The sequence below is a fragment of the Sarcophilus harrisii genome, chromosome 1 (genome assembly GCF_902635505.1).
Source record: "Sarcophilus harrisii chromosome 1, mSarHar1.11, whole genome shotgun sequence".
Classification (NCBI taxonomy): domain Eukaryota; kingdom Metazoa; phylum Chordata; class Mammalia; order Dasyuromorphia; family Dasyuridae; genus Sarcophilus; species Sarcophilus harrisii.
Window position 1 is genome coordinate 651305824 of NC_045426.1, and position 21361 is coordinate 651327184.

At 44.1% G+C, this 21361-nt stretch overlaps 2 protein-coding genes across 3 annotated transcripts in view; both read left to right on the top strand.

Moving 5' to 3' along the window:
- The window catches only part of C3 (complement C3), a 36887-nt gene extending 32206 nt beyond the window's left edge, over positions 1 to 4681 (top strand). The window contains exons 30-40 of the mRNA XM_031947808.1: positions 1076 to 1156; positions 1334 to 1424; positions 1601 to 1652; positions 1923 to 2010; positions 2148 to 2237; positions 2895 to 3000; positions 3325 to 3414; positions 3523 to 3603; positions 3753 to 3836; positions 3949 to 4084; positions 4443 to 4681. Of these exons, the coding sequence (XP_031803668.1) occupies positions 1076 to 1156; positions 1334 to 1424; positions 1601 to 1652; positions 1923 to 2010; positions 2148 to 2237; positions 2895 to 3000; positions 3325 to 3414; positions 3523 to 3603; positions 3753 to 3836; positions 3949 to 4084; positions 4443 to 4584 (1041 nt within the window). The 3' untranslated portion in view covers positions 4585 to 4681. The remainder of the gene's footprint in view (positions 1 to 1075; positions 1157 to 1333; positions 1425 to 1600; positions 1653 to 1922; positions 2011 to 2147; positions 2238 to 2894; positions 3001 to 3324; positions 3415 to 3522; positions 3604 to 3752; positions 3837 to 3948; positions 4085 to 4442) is intronic.
- A 2762-nt stretch (positions 4682 to 7443) lies between these two features.
- On the top strand, positions 7444 to 12750 carry TNFSF14 (TNF superfamily member 14). 2 transcript variants are annotated; one of them, XM_012544093.3, is made up of 4 exons: positions 7444 to 8385; positions 9050 to 9067; positions 9211 to 9294; positions 10458 to 12750. In XM_012544093.3, exons 1-4 carry the CDS (start codon positions 8184 to 8186, stop codon positions 10886 to 10888), a joined length of 735 nt encoding a protein of 244 aa, XP_012399547.1. In that variant the 5' UTR covers positions 7444 to 8183; the 3' UTR covers positions 10889 to 12750. The 2 variants fall into 2 exon arrangements, with proteins under 2 accessions (XP_012399547.1, XP_012399546.1); XM_012544092.3 differs by lacking the exon at positions 9050 to 9067 and adding an exon at positions 8554 to 8587 and having other exon boundaries at positions 7446 to 8399; positions 9253 to 9294.
- The last annotated feature ends 8611 nt before the right edge of the window (positions 12751 to 21361 follow it).

Genomic DNA, 21361 nt, shown 5'->3' on the forward strand with positions numbered 1-21361 from the left:
ATCACATTGCTCTGTCTTGGTTTTCTACTTACCTGTCTCATTTGAAGAGTCATTATCTGTGTTCTACCCCCATATGGGGGCTCTGTGCTAAGTTCTGATCATTGAAACCAAGGGAAGTGATGAGATTACCACTTCCCTTGGTTTCAATGATCAGCTCTAGGTGAATGGCCCCCAGATCCACCAATCCACCTCTCTTCCATTTCCTAGCACCAGCTGTCTAGTGGATCTCTCCATCTGGATGTTCTATAGACAGCTCAAGCTCAACATCTCTAAAACAGAACAAATGTTCTTTCTTCCTGACTTTCCGCTTCCTCTTCATTTCCTTGTTTCTGTGGAGGACACCATCACTTCCATTCACCAGGTTCTCAATTTGTAAGTCATTCTTGTCTCTTCCTTCTCCTACAACTCTTATATCCAATTGCTTAGCAAATATTGTTGCTTCTCTCTCCATAAAATCTCTCTCATTTGTCCCCTTCTCTTCATTGCCTCAGACCTTTTGTCACCTTTAGCCTGAGACTACTGCAATAGTTTCTTAAACCTTCTCCCTAGTTCTATTTTCTCCTCATTCCAAATCAGCTTCCACATGACTGCCAAAGTGATGTTCTAAAACACAAGTCTGACCACTACACATTAGTGACTCTCAGTTGCCTTTTAAATCCAGAGCCTTCCCTCTGGTAATTTGCCCTGTATAGCTTGTTTTATTGCAAAACATTGATTTGCATATTGTATTTCTATTAAATTAGATTGTAAACTCCTTGCAGGGATTGTATTTTGCTTCTTTTTGTATTTCCAGAGTTTAGCATTGTATCTGGTACGTAATAGATACTTAATAAGTATTTATTGATTTATTGATTAAATCTCACTTCCTCCAATTTCCCCAATTCACTTATTTGTTAATTCTGCCCCTCTCCTTTCCCAAAATTAATTTGTTCTGATTTTGTACATTTTTCATATTTATCTATGTACATGTTGATTTCCCAAAGGACAGAGACTCCCTCATTTCTATTTTTATATCCCCAATGCCAAACAGAATGCCCAGCACATAATAAATGTTGAATGATTAACTGCATGTTGAATTGAATTCTCCTTCCTACAGACCAAGATAAATGAAGACTTTACTGTAAAGGTCAAAGGAAAAGGACAAGGCACACTGTCGGTGAGAAGGCCCCTGACCTAGGCCCGGCCTGAGATACAATTCCTGGCTTCACGTCACCCTTACCCAATCTGGGCTCTAGTGCCAACCTCAGTCCTGACCCCCCCAACCCTCTTGCACTTAAGAATACATTTTACCTGTTCCTGCTCTGGTTCCCACTGACCTCCCTTCCACTCTTAGGTCGTGACCGTGTATAACGCCAAGGTAAAAGATAGTGCCACGTGCAAGATGTTTGACCTGAGGGTGTCCACTGAGCCAGTCCCAGAAAATGGTAAGGGGCCCCCTCTCCTCCGAGTCCCTTTCCTTTCCTCTTTCCCAAATCCTGCCCTGATCGCTTTCTCCATCTCTTGCCCCAGTTCTGGGGCCCTCCTCCCTATATCCTTTCCCCACTGCGGTGGGGACCAGACCAGCTCTGACTCTCACTGGTTCTCTCCCCCATGTCTTCAGTCAGGACACCCCAGGATGCCAAGGGCAGCCTGTACCTTGAAGTCTGCACTAGGTGAGTATGTACCTATAGACAGAGGAGAATCCTCACACCCTTTAGCTAGAGGAAGGGTCCAGGTCAGGTCTGGGATCAGTCCCATTCCCACGTTCCCTCTCCTCCTTTCGAACATCTTTAGCTCTCCCCTATTCCTATGTCTCAGTGGTCCTATTTCCAAAGCCTGACTTGTCTCCAGCAGTTAGAGGCCCCAACCTCAATCCCAGGCTAACTCTCTGACCTCCTGCTTGCTCTGATGCCCTGGGGCCCACTTGGTTCTGCCCCATCCAGGTATCGGGGAGAAACGGATGCTACAATGTCAATTCTGGATATCTCCATGATGACAGGCTTCTCCCCAGACACAGAAGATCTCAATTTGGTAAGAAAGCAGGAAGGAGTCCAGGAGAGGGTGGGATAGAGTTGAGGAGGAGGGAAGGCCAGGACTGGCCTGGAGAGAAGAATTGAGGTTCCAGGCTCTGACTGTATCTTTACCCTTCCCTTCCCCCCCCCCCCAAGCTGAGCAAGGGCAAGGAGAGGTACATCTCCAAATATGAATTGGGCCAAGCTGTGTCTGAGAAGAACACTCTTATAATTTACCTGGACAAGGTGAGCAGTGAACCAAGGTTCTGTCCACTGTCCCTCTTTTCTTCTTTTTCTGACATATTTGCTCTCTCCCTCTCTCCTTCCCACTCTCTCTCCTTTCTCCCTTTATCTTCCCCCTCCCTTACTTCCTTCCTCTCTCCCCCCTTCTTCTCCCTCTTTTTTCCCTCCCTCTCTCTTCCCTTTCTCCTTCTTTCCCCCTTCCTTCTTCTTCTTTTCCCTCTCTCCCTCTCTTTCTTTTTTCATTTCCCTCCTTCCTCCCTCCCTCTTTCCTTCCTCTTTCTTTCCTCCCTCTCACTCTCCCTCCTCCCTTTCTTCTTCCCCTCTTCCTCTCTTTTTCTCTCCCTCCCTGAATGTTCCTCCTTTCCTCTCCTTTCCTTTGGCCCTCCCTCACTATGTACCTCCCTCCCTCCACTCCCCTCCTTTTTAGTCCATCTTTAGCCTCCTCTCAATCTCTCTATATTGTTCCTTACTATGACTTTTCTTCTCTTTTCTCCCTCCTTCTCCTCCTCCTCTTCTTTTTCTTCTTTTCTTCTTCTTCCTTCTTTCTTTCTTCTTTTTCTTCTTCTTTCTTCTTTCTTTTTCTTACTATTTTTCTTTATCTCTTTTACCCCTTATTGTTTTACATGAACTCCCACTTCTCCTCCTCCTTCCTCTGCTCAGATTTCCAACAAGGAAGAGGAGTGCTTAAAATTCAAGATCCACAAATACTTTGAAGTGGGGCTTGTCCAGCCTGGGGCCATCAAGGTTTACTCCTACTACAACTTGGGTCAGTGAGTCCTCTTTCTGGGGGGTTAGGGAAGGGAAGATGGGAGCATAGAGGAGCAAGTAAGATCCTGAGGACCCCCCCTCATTCTGAATTGTGCTGTTCTGAGCTCTGAATCTGGAAACAGGGATACAAATATCTGAAGGTCTGTGGGTCTGAGATCTGAGAGTCTGAGACAAGTTTGAGGTCTAAGGGTCTCAAGTTCCAGGACTGGACTAAACCAGTGGGTCTTATTCTCAGTTCATATCCCTGAGTTTCAGGGTTCCAGGACTGAAGCCTCCAATCCCTTTTTTTCATTTTCCTTCTCTCCTCTTTTCCCCACCCCAGAGGAAAGTTGTACCAAGTTCTACCATACAACCAAAGAAGATGGTTTGCTCAACAAGATCTGCCACAAAGACGTGTGCCGTTGTGCTGAGGGTGAGTGCCCAGTCAGCTTTTGAGAACTGCTAGATATGGCCTGGCTTGGGGAGCTGAGCCTTGTCCAGGCCAGCTACTGAACCTATCCCCTCTCCCTCCTCCCTGCAGAGAACTGCTTCCTACATAGGGAGGAGAAGTTGGCAAGACAACAGAGAATTGAGGAAGCTTGTGAGCCTGGAGTGGACTATGGTGGGTGTGATTAGGTTCTGTGAATTCCTCTGGGCTTCTGGGTCTCTGGGACTCACTATGCAAGTCTCTCTGTACCCATGTACATGAATATGGTGTACCTGTCTGGCTAAGTCTGTGCTCACCTTGACTCCTCTGGTTTCTGCCCTCAGTATATAAGGTGAAGGTAGAAAAGATCCAACAGTCTGACAGCTATGATGAATATCAGATGCTCATCAAAGATGTCATTAAATCTGGTGAGTGGCCCCATCCACATCCCATACCCAGACCCTCAGGTGGTTTTCTATGACTCCCCCTCCCAGGGCTATACCCCCTCATTCCTCATGGTGTATTCCCAACTCTCCCCAGGCTCAGATGAGAATCCTCGAGGCAAGATTCGCACATTCATCAGCCATGTGAAGTGCCGGGATTCCCTATTGCTCAAGGAGGGCAAGGATTACTTGATCTGGGGCATCTCCTCTGACCTGTGGAAAATGAACTCAGAGTAAGTGTCATGGTCCACCTGTTTTCCCAAGCTCTTCTCTCCAGCTCCTTGCCCAGTCCAGGTCATCCCACTCATTCCCTGCCCAGTCAGAGTGATTCTATATGCCCTTTCTTTGGGAGTTACCACCTCCTTCTCCACCTACTTGACCTGTATTTTTCTTTGACCATTTTCCTGTTCCATCTGGTTCACCAGATCACCTGTCATTCTATCCCCCTCTTTAGCCTAAGTCATTCTATCCTTCCCCCTTCCTGGTTTGGGACACTTATCCACCTCCACTTCCCTCACCATTCCATCCACCTCCTGATCCTGGAGCTAGGGAACCCCTCCCCCTGATAAGCATACCTCTCCACACCCCCAGGCTTAATTACATCATTGGCAAGGACACTTGGGTAGAGCTGTGGCCACAGGAAGATGAATGTCAGGATGAAGAGAATCAGAAACTGTGTGAGGATTTGGAGATCTTTTCTGAAGGCATGATCTCCTTTGGCTGCCCCAACTAACCTGGCTACAACCTGACCCCATTAGACCCAAATGATGACCTGACTACAGCCAGATCCCATCTTATTTCTAAATAAAGACTATTTTTCAAGAATTTAATGGACTCACTTAGTGTGGTACTTGGAGATCCTTGGGGAATCAGAGAAAAGGATCCCAGGTTTAGGCAGTAGGAGTGGAGAAGAGATTACAAGGTGGTACCATGGATAGAGATACCATGGATAGAGACAGCCCTGGAGATAAAGGCAGGAGGTTAAGTTCAAATCCTAGCTGTGCTTTTTAGGAAACCTGTGACCCTAGCCAAGCCCCCTTCTCACTCTCATCCTCAGTTGCTTGATCCATAGAAATGAGGGTAATAACTCTGTCTGACTGGTGAATAATTATTAGGGAATCCCAAAGTGCTGTAATAATGTAGAGTGCTGGGATTATCATTATTAAAAAGCCCAGATAATTAACAGGAATGGGATAAGGTGTGCAGATTAATAAGAATGGGATAAAGAAGGAACAACATATATGTTTAGAAGAGTATAAAAGTCTTTTACATTCAGAAAGAAACAAGAGGACAAGGAAAAAGGGTTGGGATGAGAGGATAAGGGAAGGATTCTTGGGATTGGGGATAGGTTAAGTAATAGGGCAAAGTAGAAGGTAGAAGTAGAGGAGTAAGGAGGTAAAGGGAATAAGAGATATACACAAACATAAAATAAAGATCAGGAGAATCATTTATTATGTAAAAAAGGAGGTGTGGTAATCATGAGTTCAGACAAAGTTAAAGCTAAAATAGATTTGTTTAATCAAAAAAGAAAAATAGAGAAACTACACTATGTCAGCCATATTAATTAATTTGTTTTAGACTATTTAAAAAAAAGTATAAGGCTGGAACATTGCTGTAGTATAAGCGATGATAGGCTATTAGATTTACAAATGTGGAAAGACTTGGACTTATAAGAAAGATGTTATCCACCTTCAGAGAAGAAGAGGATAAACAAGTATAGTATGGTCTTACATAGATGTATACATATGAATGTATATGGGTATGTATGTATGATTATAGTTATTTATGTATATGCATGTGTTTGTATGGATATATGAATGTACATATGTGTGTGATTGTGGACATTTATGCATATGCACATATATACATGTGTATATTCAACTATATATTTGTGTATATATAGGTATATACTTATAGATATTTATGTATGGGTATGTGTGTATACGTACATATATGCCTTTGGTTTGGGGATTTTGTGATTTGGGGTTCAGTTCTGGCTTTGGGTTAGGGGTAGAAGGCAAACAGGGTTGGACACAGAGACTCTAAGGCCCCTGGGAGACTTAGGAGGCACAATAACCCTCATATCTCTTCTCACCACATTTCCCAACCCCAAGTCCTTTAAGACTTTGAGCCTTGGACGCTTGGAGCCTTCTCCCTCCATGTTACCGTTCAATTGTTTTTCAGTTGTATCCTATTATTCATGACCCCATTGGGAGAGGTTTCCTGGTGATTTGCCATTTCCTTCTCCAGCTCATTTTACAGATGAGGAAACTGAGGCAAACAAGATTAAGTGACTTGCCCAGGTGACCCAGCTATTAAGTGTCTGTGGCCAGATTTTAAACTCAGGAAGATGAGTCTTCCTGCCTCAAGGTCCAGCGCTCCATCTAGGTATCAGGTAGCTGCCCACCCCTCTATGCACTCTCTCCTAATCAAAATGGTGTTGGAATCCTTACAAAGTGTTAAGTCATTAGAATTGATAGAGACAATAATTATCTAATTTAGCATGGTTCAGTATGATTGATCTGATCCTAGGAGGAGATGTTATTGGGCCAGAACTTGAAACAAAGTATTAAGTGGAATTGAGGAGACAATGTTTAAATCTAGTTTAGCATTGATTTAATCCTACAACAAATAATGGTTTCCCAGTGATATAATGATTGGTGTGTACTCAGTGTACAGCATATAAGCAAGAAACTCTCAGGACCAAAGAGTACTCTGGGAGATTGAGAGCCAGGAGTGAGTGGAGGCGACAAAGGACAAGCTGCAAGAGCTCTTGGAACCAAGGAGGGAGATAGGCCTCTAAGAAAGCTACCTGGGCCAAAGGAAAGAGACAAGACTTGGAAGGAGAAAATAAACATTTGGATTTTATCAATTGGCTGCATTTGGAGTGATTATTAGGTTGAACCGAAAACTAAGGCTGCCTCCAGAAAACCTCCCCAAGAAACCTGCTCCCAGAGAACCATTATATATTATAGAAAAGAAGAACACCACAAGATGGGAAATATGTATTGGGAGATCATCAATAAAGCCCTCCCTTCCCACCTGATTTATATCTCTGCATCTCCTCTCCCCTGCCCCACACCTGCCATACTCACATGTACATACATATATAGCCCATGTCTGATTTATGGGGATCGGTAATGGAGCCTACATTCTATCACTGCTCCCCAGTTCTCCATCTAATTTACCCTAGTCTCTAAAGATTCCAGGTATCGGGGATGCAAGGAGGGTTGCTCACAGGATCATAGACTTATTAGAAAAATCTTGGGGATCATTTATTTACTTTTTATGCATACATATCTATACAATTATACAAGAAAAACCAAATCAAACAGGAAAAAAAAATGAGAAAGAAAATAAAATGCAAGCAAACAACAACCAAAAGAATGGAAATGTTACGTTGTGGTCCACACTCAGCTCTCATAATCATCTCTCTGGGTATCCCTGGCTTTCTTCATCACATTGGAACTGGCCTGAATCACCTCACTGTTGAAGAGAGCCACATCCAACAGAGTTGATCATCATGTATTCTTGTTGCCGTGTACACTGATCTCCTGGTTCTGCTCCTTTCACTCAGCATCAGTTGGAGATCATTTAATACAACTTATTTTACAGATGAAGAACCTAAGACTCTTAGAGGACAAAAACTTTCCCAAACTCACCCAGTCGGTAAATCTCTGAGGCAGGAATAAACCCAGGTCTCCCAAGCCCAGCTGGATAGCTGCCTAGCACTCTCACCATGCCAGCTGGTGAGTGGTCAGGTCCCTTTCATCCTTTAAGTTCTGGTTCTGCTACCTCCCCAGGCTGGCTGCTGAGCCCCTCACCTGGTTTCCTTTGGACCCCCTCTTTGGTACCTGGGGCATATGGGCTTCAATAGTTTTTCCCAAAGGGTAACCCCCCATTCCATGTGGCCTTGGAAAATCGGAAAGTATGAGTACATGAGCCCTGCCCACCCACCCGTCACTGGGGCAGGAAGGGGGTGGCCGGGGAAGGGGGCGGGGCAGCGTGGCTTCAAGAAGCTCTTGGGGTGAAGTCTGGTACCAGAGCAGCCTTACTTCTCCTGCCCACCTGTCAGGGAAGCCTCATGTGGTAAGCAGCTGGTTTCCTCCCGAGGATACCCACAGCATAACCACCAGAGGCTTCCTCCGGGACGCCCAGCAGGTACTTCCCAGCCCTTTCCTGGGCACAGAAGCCTTTCTCTGGGCACAAGAGCTGGCACTTTCCTGGGCCTAGAAGCCAGGCGAGTTTCTTAAGGCTTGGGCCCAGGCAGTAAGACTGGCACCGAAGCTGGAGACGTACTCGGTAGCCGTGGTTCCAGAGGGCAGAAGGGCCATGGGGGATCCTGTGACTCGCCCCTCGGTGTTCGTAGTGGATGGACAGGCAGACGTGCCCTTCCCCCGGTTGGGAGGGGGCAGGCCCCGGACCTGCCAGGGAGCCCAGCTGGGCCTGGGGCTCCTGCTGCTGCTGGCCCTGATTGGCGTAGCTGTCGAGGGCTATTTCCTCTGGCGCTTCCAGTGGGACCTGGTGGCCCTGGGCCTCCGGCTACCGGTGAGTGAGCGAGCCCAGCTCCTGTGCTTGGGTGTGTGTTTGGGAGAGCAAACCTGTATGTGCCTCTGGGCGTGTATTTCTCCTGCACTTGCCTGTGGGCGTGTGTCCGGTTGCCTGTTGGTTTCCACAATAGCCCTGCGTTTCTGTTTTTCAGAAAGAGGAGAACTCCTTAGAGAAGCTTGTTCAGGGTGAGTTTAAAGGAAGGAACAAGAAGAGACCTGGGGCTGCCCGGGGGGGGGGGGGGGGGGGGGGGGGGCGGGGGGGGGGGGGGGGGGGGGGGGGGGGGGGGGAGTCGTGTCATCCAGTCATCCATCATGCTCTATGCTAGTTCTCAGCCTATAGTCTCCCCACCCCCATCTCCCCAACTTGACTTCTCTCCCCCTCCCCACCCCCATTTCCAGCTTCCCTTCTGCATCGGTGCCCCTCTCCCTTCCCCCTCCAAGCCTGGGAACCCTATTGCACAATGGAGTTTGCACAACCCAGGCTTATGAGTGTGTGTCGGGGTTGGGGGTGTGGGGGAACAGGGGTGGTAAACAGATAGCATGCCTTATTCCTCCTCAGAGCTGAAGTCCAGGAACCAAATTTGGGGCCCAATGACCTAGATTCAAACTTCAGCTCTGCCGCTTAATAGTTGGGTGGTCTTTGACAAGTCAATCCCCTCTCCTTGGGTCTTACTTTTCTCATGAGTACTTTGTCCAGCTCTAGAGTTAGGATGCTGTGATCCTCTGAGCTCAGGACCTAGGCTTGTGACCCCAGAAGGGAGGGGATTAGGAGGAGTAACCCACTGAGTGACCAAGGAGCAGGCCCAGAGATGGAGGTGCTACCTGGAGCCCTAACCTCTGTTTCTTCCTAGAACGGAGATCCTATCAGAACAAGCCAGCTGCTCACCTCACAGGTAAGGAACTGAAGGCAAGGCAAGGCCGAAAGGGTGGGGAAGTAGTCACTGCTGGCCTAGGATGGGGGTGGGACCAGTTATGAGCCCCTAGGGGTTCCCAGGCTTGCATATGTGCTCCAGGAATCCTAATGAACATAAGGGAAAGATGGGAGATGGATTAATCAGACTAAAGGGTATGGATGGATGCATTACCTAGGCAGGTCCACAATGTATGGAAAAGAGCGCTAGATCTGGAATTAGAGACTTTGGGCATGCCATTTTCCTTCTTCTGTGCCTCAGTATCCTCAACTGTAAAATAGAAAATTGGATTAGTAGACCTGTAAAGTCCTTTCTACCTCAGGATTTTGTGATTCTAGAGATAACCCTTTGAGACCCAAATGTAAGACCAATAACAAGGAGACAATCTTATTGTCAGGAAGATCTGTTTCAAGATCTGCCTCTGGGATACGTTAACTGTGTGACCATGGTCAAGTACCCAGGATGACCTTCTAAGGTTATAAATTCCAGATTCTATCAATTACAGAGAATTTCCACACCAGGAATTTCTTACACTGATGAAATCATAAGCGTAGCCTTAAAAACCAACTAACTAACCCCCAAATTTCCCCTAACCTTCCCACAATCCTTTATTCCTTCTTGGTACTTTCTATTTTTCTAGATTTCTTTCCATTCCCTAATATCATAGAATCTCAGGAGAATGACCCCTTCATTTTATCCTAAGCCCAATCTGTGAGATGATTCCCTGAGATTTCTGACTCCCAAGCCAGACAGAGGCAGAGATGGGAACTGGAACTCTGCTCCTCTGAACTTTTTAGACTCCAAATCATAGCCTCTTTTCACTAAGAAATAGTGAATCCTCCTGCCTAAAGGGCCTTGGGAACCTGCCCTACTTGCCAGGGGAATGTAACAATTCACACGTGTGTGTGTCTGTCTGTCTGTCTCTCTGTCTTTCTTCTCTCTCTCTTTCTCTCTGTTTCTTTGTCTCTGTCTCTCTGTGTGTATGTGTCTCTGTCTTTTTCTATTTCTTTGAATCTCTCTGTCTCTTTGTCTGTCTGTCTGTCTGTGTCTGCCTCTGTCCATCTATCTCTCCCTGTTTCTTTGTCTCTTTATCTCTGTTTCTCTGTGTCTGTCTGTCTGTCTGTCTGTCTCTTTCATTTCTCCAGGGGCCAACTCAAGCCTGGTCCTGAGGGGTGGACCACTGCTCTGGGAAGCCCACCTGGGCCTAGCTTTTCTTCGAGATCTGGATTATCGAGCAGGGTCACTGGTGTGCACCCAGTCTGGCTACTACTACATCTATTCGAAGGTGCAGCTTGGTGGCTTTGGATGCCCAGGAGGGTCAACGACTAGTGGACAAGTTACCCACGGACTCTACAAACGAACAGCCCGCTATCCCAAAGAGCTGGAGCTGTTGGTCAGCCGTCGGTCATCCTGTGGCTGGGCAGGGACCTCAGCCAAAGTCTGGTGGGACAGCAGCTTCCTGGGTGGCGTGGTTCACCTCGAAGCTGGCGAGGAAGTCTTCGTCCGAGTGCCAGAAGAGCGGCTAGTCAGGATCAAAGATGGGACCCGCTCCTATTTTGGGGCCTTCATGGTTTAAGCTACTTCTACAAACCAAGGGATTTGTATTAGATGAGCTCTGCACTTTCTTCCAGCTCTCAGTGCAATGGTCTATGATCCTAGCTGTGTGAACTTGGGCAAGTCACTTCCTCTCTGGGCCTCAGTTTATCCCATCTGTAAGATGGAAAGAATCCTTCTAGCTCTCAATTTTATGAACTATGTCTGATGTCCCCATCCAGGCAGTATTTGGGGGGATGCAGAGGGTGCTTCCAGAGATTATAGGTGGAAGTCAGAGCAGATGCTGAATTTCCTGACATTCAGGATGGGGTTTGGGGGTTCACAGGGTATTTATCATGGAGTTTGGGGAAAGCAGGTTAGGGGGTCTTGTCCAAGGCTTGAAATTCATCTACTGTAATCTATACAAACACTGTATGATCCAACACAGTCATAGACACATATATGTGTGTGTGTGTATGTATGTGTATATAAAATGTGTATATAAAAATATACACACATGTATGTGTGTGTGTGAATATATATATATATGTACACACAGTTGCAGCAGGGACATCAGAGACATCACATAAAAATGCACACAAGAAATAGTCCCACAGTGACATGCACACCTTACACAGCTATACACCTCTGATCCAAAGTCATGTGCGTCTTATGCTGCACATGAATAAAGCTTTACAAAAGTCACAGTCACATTTCTCTTACACAGTTAAACACACCCTTTTCTTACACAATCACACAGTCATACATGGATACACCCAGAGTCACCCAATTCTGTTTCTGCCTCTCTGTCTCTGTCTCTGTTTCTGATTCTGTCTCTCTCCTTTTTCTTCTCTCTCTGTATCTCTCTAGTCTTTCACCATCTCTTTCTCTCTTCCCTGTCTCTCTCTTTTGCTGTCTCTCAAACACACACACACACACACACACACACACACACACACACACACACACATCCTGCAGCAGCGTGTCTGGGTAAAGGATGAAAGTCTCATCCTCAGAGCCTTTACCCTGATCCTGGACCTATCAACTCAAAAAATAAAAATCAAAATGTTTACCTGGAGATGGGCTCCTATCTTTGATTTATTTGAGGGAATGAGGGGAAACCAGCTGGAAGAGGATAGCTTGACACTGGGTGGCTCAGTGGGAAATGATTGGGGTTGAGAAGGAGTCAAATTGTAACTTCCATAGTAGAAATGACCCTTGGGAGAGAGAATAGGTTAAATGAGACAGGAATAACTTTTCCTGGAAAACAACAGGAGATATCTCTATCCCCAATTTGTAGTTGGAAGGACTGAGGAGGACACAAGGAGGAAGAACTAACCTAAAAGAGGACCTTGTTCTCTGATACTCCGCGATGGAGAGACAGAAGAACAGACAGGATGGCCTGTTCCAGAGAAAGTCTGTAAGGTGGGTGGAGGAAGATGGTATTCTCCTTTTACAGATGAAAACATTAAGGCTGAAAAAGAAAAAAGAACTTTTCTCAAAGACACGAAACAAGGCAGTCATAAAACTGGGGCTAGACACTGGCTTCCCCTCAGGAGAACATACCTATCCCAGTGTGGGGAACATTTCCCTATGGCGTGCTCAGACCTCAGCCCCCCTAAACCATATCCGTGCCCAGGCAAAGGAAGGAAAGGTCCCTTGTCAGCCATATGGCTAAACATGGAGGGCAGGGGACATGAGACCCTCTTAGGGTGATGACAGGTCCCTGAGGGCGCTGCACTCCCAGGTCCCAGCACAAGACCTGGCATTCAGTAAATGCTTCATACGCCAGCACTGAGTCAGAGTTGCAGAGAAATAAGATGTAAAATGTCCAAATAATCATTTATTACAGAGATAGGACAGTAGGAATCTTTCTTCATTCTAATTTCTTAGCTCAGGCATGGACTTTAAACCCTAGAAAGGAGTTTAATGATCATGTACAAATTAAATGAATTAATGATACTATCCTAGTAGAACTTTATCTGATAATCTGAACTTGAAATAGCTTTTTCTTCTTCTTGGGCCTCAGTCTTCTCATACATAAAATGAAAGGTTTAAACTAAATTACTCTGTGTTCTATATTCTAATTCACTTTATCAAAGGCTGAGAAAGTATGTTCTCATGAAGTTTGGCTTAGGGAATCCACAAACAGAAATTTAAACAATTCCTGTCTTCAGGGGACCTTGGTTTACAGATGAATGGGACAGGGAGTCAAATAAGCAAATATGGGATAATTTGCGAAGGGAAAGCGAATACTAGAATGTGAGGCCATTGAGGGGAGTCTTGAAAACACAAGACATGAAGGTGAAAAAGGAAGTTGGCTCCAGGTGGGAAAATGGCTCCATCACATGGAAGCAGGAGGGAGAAGATCAAGTCAGGGGGAAAAGGCATAGTCCAGTTGGCCAGAAAGGACAATGAAAGATAATAAATGTAAGCTGGCTGGAAAAGTAGAATGGAATCCCTTCAAGATCAAAAGTTCTGTGTTTCAAGTTCAGAGTCTTATGTCATTTAAACCTCCACTCTGGAAGGAGAACAGGCAGGCATTAATCTACCCATTTTATAGATGGGGAAAGTGAGATGTGGAAGGAGAAATGACTTCCTGAAGCCTCAGTGAGTCAGCGTCTAATTTAGGGCTAAAACCCAAATTCCCAGACTCTCCAGTCAGACATTTAATGGAGGAATTGGAGGTGTGTGGGAAATGCAGAATGACTCTAGACTCCTGGGTCCACCTCCTCCTTTATTTCCTTCTCTTCCGCCTCCTCCCTCTCCCATCTCCCCATTTCTGCTGCTGGGAGGATGGTCCATCTATTTATAAAGCCTCCGCCACCAAGTAGGAGTATGTGCAGGAAACTTCCTCTGAGGTTGCTAGGAGGAAGCTGCCTGTCACCTAACAGTTCCCAGCCCCAGACTACTGAGTTGGTTAAACACAAAAACAAAACAAAAAACAACTCTTTGGGACTTCTGGGGGAAGAGACTACCCCCACCCTGGGACTGGAAGGTCATAGCTTGGGCAGGGTCCCTGGAGGCTCAAAGGACCCCAAACCACCTCTGTCACATTGTTCCTATTACTGCCCAAGGAGAGGGTCACACAGAGGAAATGGGTGGTAGGACCAGAACTTTATCACCATACCTCAGTCTTTATCCATGACCTAGTTTGTTGTTTGTTGTTAAGTGTGTATTTTTTTTTTCAAATTTCTCAGAAATTTATCTCCCCATTTCTGGCAACTCTACTACCAACCCTCCCATCCCCTGCTACCCACTACTCATGGGGAGGAAATGATATCACCACAATCTTGGACCTTCAAGGAAGCTGCTTTTCAGGGGTAACTGCAATCTTAAGTCCAAGTCTTAAGGTTTTAAGGATTCAGGACCTCAGAGGAGCTGAACTAGAATGAATTGAAAGGGCACCCCTGAATTTTGGCTCCCTATGCCCTTCAGAAGGAGCCTTTCTTCTGACAGCCCACATCTGCTGGGTCTTCTGAACAAGCAAAAGAGATAGTTATCTGAGGTAAACTCAGAAGATTCAAGGCCTCTTCCTGAGGCCTTTGTTTCTCTTAAAGTGGGCCCTTAAGTGTAAGGGATAGACCAAGTAAGAGGCTCAGCAGGTTGAGAAGAAAAAGTATCACACCCAAAAAGCACCTCTAGTGTTCTGAATACAATCTCTCCCTGAGGAAGCCAAAATCTTCCCCTGCCTCCCCACTAATTCATCCCTATGTCCCTCTTTGGGGCCAGCACCAAAGAAAAGGGATTAGGAAAGGAGGACCTCATAGAAATTGGGGGTAAATCCCAGTCCCCCTCTTCCCACTCCACACTTTACAATAGTCAGAAAGCCCCATCTTCCACTTTCCACTTTTGTATACACTTTTATTGGCCCAGTACAATCTAAAAAGATTTAAACCCTGGTCCCAGTTTCTACACTCAGGGGTCCTCAAACTATGGCCTGTGGACCAGATGCAGCAGCTGAGGACATTTATCCCCCTCACCCAGGACTATGAAGTTTCTTTATTTAAAGGCCCACAAAACAAAGTTTTTGTTTTTACTATAGTCCGGCCCTCCCACAGTCTGAGGGACAGTGAACTGGCCCCCTATTTAAAAAGTTTGAGGACCCCTGTTAGGTCTTTCTGCTCCAGGTCAACTCAATGAATGGGAGTTAGAGTCCATGGGTTTTGTGACTTGGGATGAGGAAAGATGGGGGGGGGTGGAGGATAGAGAACCCTAAGCATTCACACTCTCAAGACCCAATTGCAAACTTATCTTGGTTCACCCGTATTAACTCATAACTTGGTGTTAATTCCTATAACACCCATTTTGAAAGTCAGACTACAAAGGTTCTTAAAAAAATAAAACCTACAATGTCAGGGATGGAAAGGACCTTAGAACATTGAAGTTAGAGTGCCAGCCCTGGAGAGAACCTCTTAGCAGAGGACCTCTGACCTGGGTGCCCATGATTACCGTATGTATCTCTTTGAGGGTTTTCCTTGTGCTAAGTCATTTCTATGTGCTGGGTGTGATCCTAAGAATCCTAAGTCCTGTGGAGTGACTTCTGGGGAAAGTAATCCAAGGTCTTCTGGTACTCAATATATTAAAGTCTTTCTACTGGAATCTTCCTGGCCCCTTCTTAGATCTTTCCTATTCTCTTTGGGTAGACCTGGATCAGTTTAGCTTGGGAGGGACCCTCATGATCAGAGATTGTGGGAGACATACTCCCCCACAAACTCTTTTTTAAAGGCCTGGACCTCCCTATCTGACCCAGGTTGGAAGTGTAGGGACTACTTACAGGACTGATCCAACTACTGATCTTCCCAGAAGCTTTGACCCGCTCCATTTCCAACCTGCACTAATTCATCCTTAGGCAGCCTGTGGCCCTCCCCCTCCTCCTGGGGATTTGTCATATCCCTGCTCCTGCTGAGACTTGATCTGCATAGCCCACTGCTCTTGCTCAAGAGATCCATCAGCCTTTCCAAAAGAATAGAGTAAGAGTGTGACACACCAGCCAATGGACATGCACCTGAGAGGAGCACAGAGAAATAGAACATCAGAATCTAAAGGAATCTCAAAATGTCAGAAAACAAAGGAATCTCACAACAGTGATCCTTAGGATGTTGAAACTTAATGGGGAGCTTAGATCATAAAACAGCTAGCCAAAATCCAGAGGCAGACCAGACTGTAGAACTGTACCCTGGAGGAAAGGAGACAGGGGGGAATAGAGGACCACCCCAGCTCACCACCAGCCCTCTGATGCTCTCCACCAGCCACCTCAGGTGTGGAGCAGACCCACGTTGGCCAGATCTCTCTGCATCACTCTAAGGCAGCTGTGGCCTTGTCTACTCATCTGCTACTTACTGCCTCCCCAGGGCTTCTCCTGTTTCTCACTCCATCCTTGTATTTATCAGTCACCGACCATTTCAGAGAAAGTCGTCTCCAGTCCCTTCCTTCCATCCTCTCAAACCCCCTGACAAAGGTTTTCTCAGAGGCAATTGGATGGTGGAGTGGATAAGAGTTCTGGTCCTGGAGTGAGAGACCTGACTTCAAATGTGAACTCAGATATTTACTAGCTAGATGATCATACACAAATGAAGATCTCTGCATCCCTCAGTTTCCTCAATTGTAAAATGGAGATAATAATAGTGCAATTTTCTAGGGTGGTCTTCAGGCTCAAATAAGATAATGTTTGTGAAGCATTTGGCACAGGATCTGGAACCCTAACCCCAACACCAAATGCTTATTTCTTTCCTTTTCTCTGGACTGCATGCCTTATATGGTACTCAGATATTCCTCTATGGAATGTTGGCTCAAAGAAATCCAGTCTTTTGTTTGTGAAAGATCCATTTAGGGCCACAATTCATAGAGTTTTTTAATTCATTCAATAAACAGTGAAGCACATTGGATTATTGAATCCCAACTAGTTCCCCAGTTACCCTCCCTGTTCTTCAGTGATGTCCTGGGGTTTCCAAACTGCAATGGTCCATAGATCTTGCAGAAGGAACAAGGAGGAAAGGGTACAAGTCTAGAACCTAGCCCTAAGTCACAGGAAAGCCAAGGAAAGTACAAGGGGGCAATTCTGTCCCCTAATTCCTGGCTTACTCATTCTGCCAGCAGACCCTCATGCCATCTTAAATGGACTAATATCATAGTTTCCTAATTAATCTCCCTGCTTCCTGTCTTCCCCTCTCCAATTCATCTTTTACAAATTGAACAAAATAGCATTTCTAATGTGCAGACCTAACTGTGTCATTCCCATGCTCAAAATCCATTAGAATTTCTCTGTTGCTCATATGATCATATACAAACTTCTTGGACTGGCATCGAATACCTTCCACAATCTGGCTCCCATAGGGTTTTCCAGCTTAGTCCCACATGGTTCCCCTTCACAACTCTGTGTTCTAGTGCTCTAGGACAACAAGCTGTCTCCCATGCTCAAAGTTCTGTCTCCTGCCAATTTTCTGGGATGCACACACACTTTCCTCAGGCCAATCAACTGAATGTAAAGCAGAATCTTTGTTGCAGTTATTCTTGCACATCTGACCATGTGACCCTTTTCTAAATTCCAACGCCTCCCTCTCATCTCTTGGATCAAATACAAAATCCTCTATTGGGTGCTCAAGGCCCTTCATAACATACTTCACCCTACCCCCACCTTCTTAGTTTTCTTAGACTACTCCCCACCAAAAACCAAACAAAAAAACAACTTTAGCAAAGCTAAGCAAGACATTGACAATCAGATATTATCTTTGTGGCTCCATACTTGTAGCTGTCTACTTCTACAAAGAAGGGAAGAAGGTATCTCTCATAACTCTTCTTTGGGTCCAAGCCAGATCACTATAATTTTACAGCATTTAGTTTTGTTGTTTTTCTTTCCATTATATTGTTATGGTCATTTTCCCCCCCTACTTCTCTGGCTATATAGCTATCAGCCTTCCTCTCCTTCACTGTTTCGTCATATTCACAGTAGAACTCCATTACATTCATGTACCATAATACATAATCTATATAGTTTCCTTTTTTTTTTTTTGCTACCTAAAAAAAGTGTTTCTATAAATATTTCGCTAACTCTAAAGCCTTTCTTTTTATCCTTGACCTTCTTGGGGTATAAATTCTTGGGGAATTTCTGTATTTAAGAATATGGATGCTTTGGTCACTTTTTGTGAATAATTGCAAATAGTTTTTAAATAGTCAGACCAATCTAAAGCTTTTTTAACAGTGCATTAGCATGCTCTGGTTATAGCAATTTAATATGAGTAAAAATAGAAGTGAAAGTAAACTCCTCATGCATCTGCAAACATCTCAAGCTGAGATAAGCATCTCTACAGATTCTTTCTTTCTTCCACCCTGCATAAGTTCTTTGATACTGGGCATTTCCCCTGCACACTCAAAGCTCATTGAGTATGGGGGCAGAGGGTGGGTACAGTCGGTGTTCACCAGAGACAGAGAGGATGGAGGAAAGACTCTGGAGGCCCATTCAGTCTTCACCCAACGAACTGCAAGATCTGATGCAGTATAGCCATCTGTGGTTCTCAGTAAGGGCTGACGATTAGTCATAAGGAAAATCTTTTTGTCTACTGAGACTAGTCCGATAAGCTTCTTCACTGATTCCCATGATATCAGTTCATCTATGGAGGTAGACTCACAACCACCTACCTTTTGTGATATTCTCCAGAGGTGGGGAGAGATTAGCATGAATCCTCATCCCAAAGTAATCCTTTTAGAAATATTCCACAATATTTCTAAATATTCTACCTAGTCCTTTTTATTTTACTTAATTCCCTTGGCCCCTGGGACCAATCAGGGAGGCAGACAGTGAAGCAAAATCCTCCCAAATATCATAAAAGCAGTTGATTAGCATTGTGGATATAGTGCTAGGTTTAAAGTCAGGAAGATGAGTTCAAATCCAGCTCAGACACTTCCTAGCTATGTGACCCTGGGCAAATAACTTAATCTCTGGTTGCAGTTGTTTCCTCAATTGTAAAATGAAGGTAATGAGAGAATGTTTTTTCCCAGGGTTGATGTACTTTATAAAAGTATTTGGCATTGTGCCTGAGACACAGTAGGCACTATATAGGGAAAAGGGCGAAGGGAAAGACTCAAACATTTATATGGGGTGTGTGTGTGTGTGTGTGTGTGTGTGTTTGCATGTGTATAAACACACACTTATTTCCTTCTTCCCCTTTACATCTTCCCCACAAGTTAAAGATGTTACAATCCCTGCAAAATTACTCAAGGCATACTTGAACAATTGCAGACATACATTGTGATAAATCTGATAAGCCTCAAATTTAATACAGCTAGGGCAATTTTAGCATTACATGAAGAAAGCATAGCACAGTACAAGAGATCATTCTGTAGAGCTACTTCAGTAACTAAATATCAAAATTAAATGAAGAATGTATCACAGGTTCACACAAGATATGTATATTAAGTTATAATGTATACATAGATACTATTCACACCAAAGCAAATAAATTGAAATCAGGCAGCAACAAAATAGCATATATTAGATAGATATATTTATATGTGTATATATATACATATATATGTATATATATATACACATATGTACAGTATAATTGATAGGGATATGTAGTAATAAATAATAATCAATATGTAGTAATGTAGCAATCAATATGTAGTAATTATATCTGTTTGCCATTAGTATATAAAAGTTAATAAAATAATGATAAAAGCAGGAAAGTATAATGACCGTGCTAGCACCCAGGACACCCCAGAATCAGCCAGAGTCAGGATAAGCAAAAGTCCTTAATCTTTATTCTTGGTCCCCACACACAGGATTGAACAGGATGGAAACAGAATCTCGGCGACTGCTTTCTTCCTCGTCTACCTCTGAGTGTGTGTTCCTGGCTAGCTTACTCCACCTCCTATAATCCTCTATACACCAATCATTGAGCCAGTGCAGATAGTGGAAAGGACCATTTTCCAAGCATATGCCCATAGAGTATTGTCCAATTAGCTTCAAACGCTCAGCAGTCCCGAGCTCAGTGCATCAACTCAATAGTTTCAGCCCTCTACAGGAAAGGAAAATGTTCAGTTATTATATATGGATCAGGTATACATATACCAACATAAGCAGTCATACTCAAAGCATACATTATATACACCTGCATTAGCAATATTACCGTTACCTCTCCTATAGTATGTTATGCTACTTTGGTTATTGACCAAGGGTTCTAGTCCTTCTGTGACCTGCAAACCTTTCCTCACTTATACCTTAAATGACTGATCATTAAGACTGATCTCCAGCTCCACTACCTACATTCCCAGATATAAACCGGTAGATAACCCAAACTAACTTTCTACTTTCTCAATCACTTTTGATTATCTCAGTAACCAAGAGGTCTCTTCCACATCTGAAGCATTAAGGTTTTGCTGCTGGGTTCAGCCATGTTCACTACTTTCACCCTGGGCTAGAGAAACCATATTCAAAGAAATACTTCTCCCAGAGTACTTTAGCAAGTAAAAAAAGTTTTCTGATTCTTACTAGGGTATATCTGAGCATACCCAGTGAAATGGTCAGTTAACACTAAAATGAAGTTTTATATTCTTATCTCCAAAAGATGATATCCAAAAAAGATAAGAAATTAGTGTACAAAACCTCTAAGGTTTATTGAAGCTTATTCCCTCCAAATAGGCCACAAAGACTGGTGGTATTTTCCTTAATTTACCTTGAAGGCATCTCACATCCCATGATGACCTCTATTTGTAATTTGGGGCCAATAAAATTAATTTCTACCAGCTTTAAGATTCTCTTTTAACCTAAATGTTCAAAATTATAGTGTAATGCCTTCATGACCATAGAGTGAAATACCTTGAGTAGCACTGACCTCTAACTTACATCATAGATGGAATTACAGCTCAGCACAACATTCCATTATATAGTTTTGATTTTTTGTAAGTGATTGACGAATGAAGTGTCAGGGTTTCTTAGTCTTATCTCTGTCATGGACCCCTTCAGGAGGCAGTCTGGTGAAAGCCTTTGGACTCTTTTAAATGTGTAGAATAAAGTATAGAATAAAATATATAGTACTACAGAGGAAACCAATTTTATTGATAAACATACTTTTTTAAAACTAGTTCATGGATCCTTGATTAAGAATTTTTGATCTAGAGAATTAATTCATTTTCTTGCTTTTTGTATTGTTTTACTTCTTATATTTCTTTGTCAGGTTGTTATTCTCACTATCCTAGGATAACTGAGGCAAGGAAGAGTTGGCTCAGTGATACAGTGTTCACAAATACTGGCAGAACACTCTGTAGTACCAGCTGGTTCCTATTTGATTATAATAGAGGTCCCTGGGAGCCTCAAATACACTTCTTAGAAATGCATTTTCAATTACCCAATTCTATGGATATTCACACAGTTTTAGTGTCCTATCGTACATGGTATCTATAATCATATTCATCTTCTTTGACAGAAAGTCTATACTGATCTCATTGTTGGTGACCGTGGCTACCCATCCAGCTTGGCAATAATTGAAAATATATGTCCATGGGTTAGGGTTAC

What these genes read in the sequence shown, in the direction of transcription:
- TNFSF14 (XM_012544093.3), top strand. Translation starts at nt 8,184, where the DNA reads ATGGGGGATCCTGTGACTCGCCCCTCGGTGTTCGTAGTGGATGGACAG. An exon ending in GCCAGCTGCTCACCTCACAG is followed by an intron (nt 9,295 to 10,457) that starts GTAAGGAACTGA and finishes TCATTTCTCCAG; the next exon opens with GGGCCAACTCAAGCCTGGTC.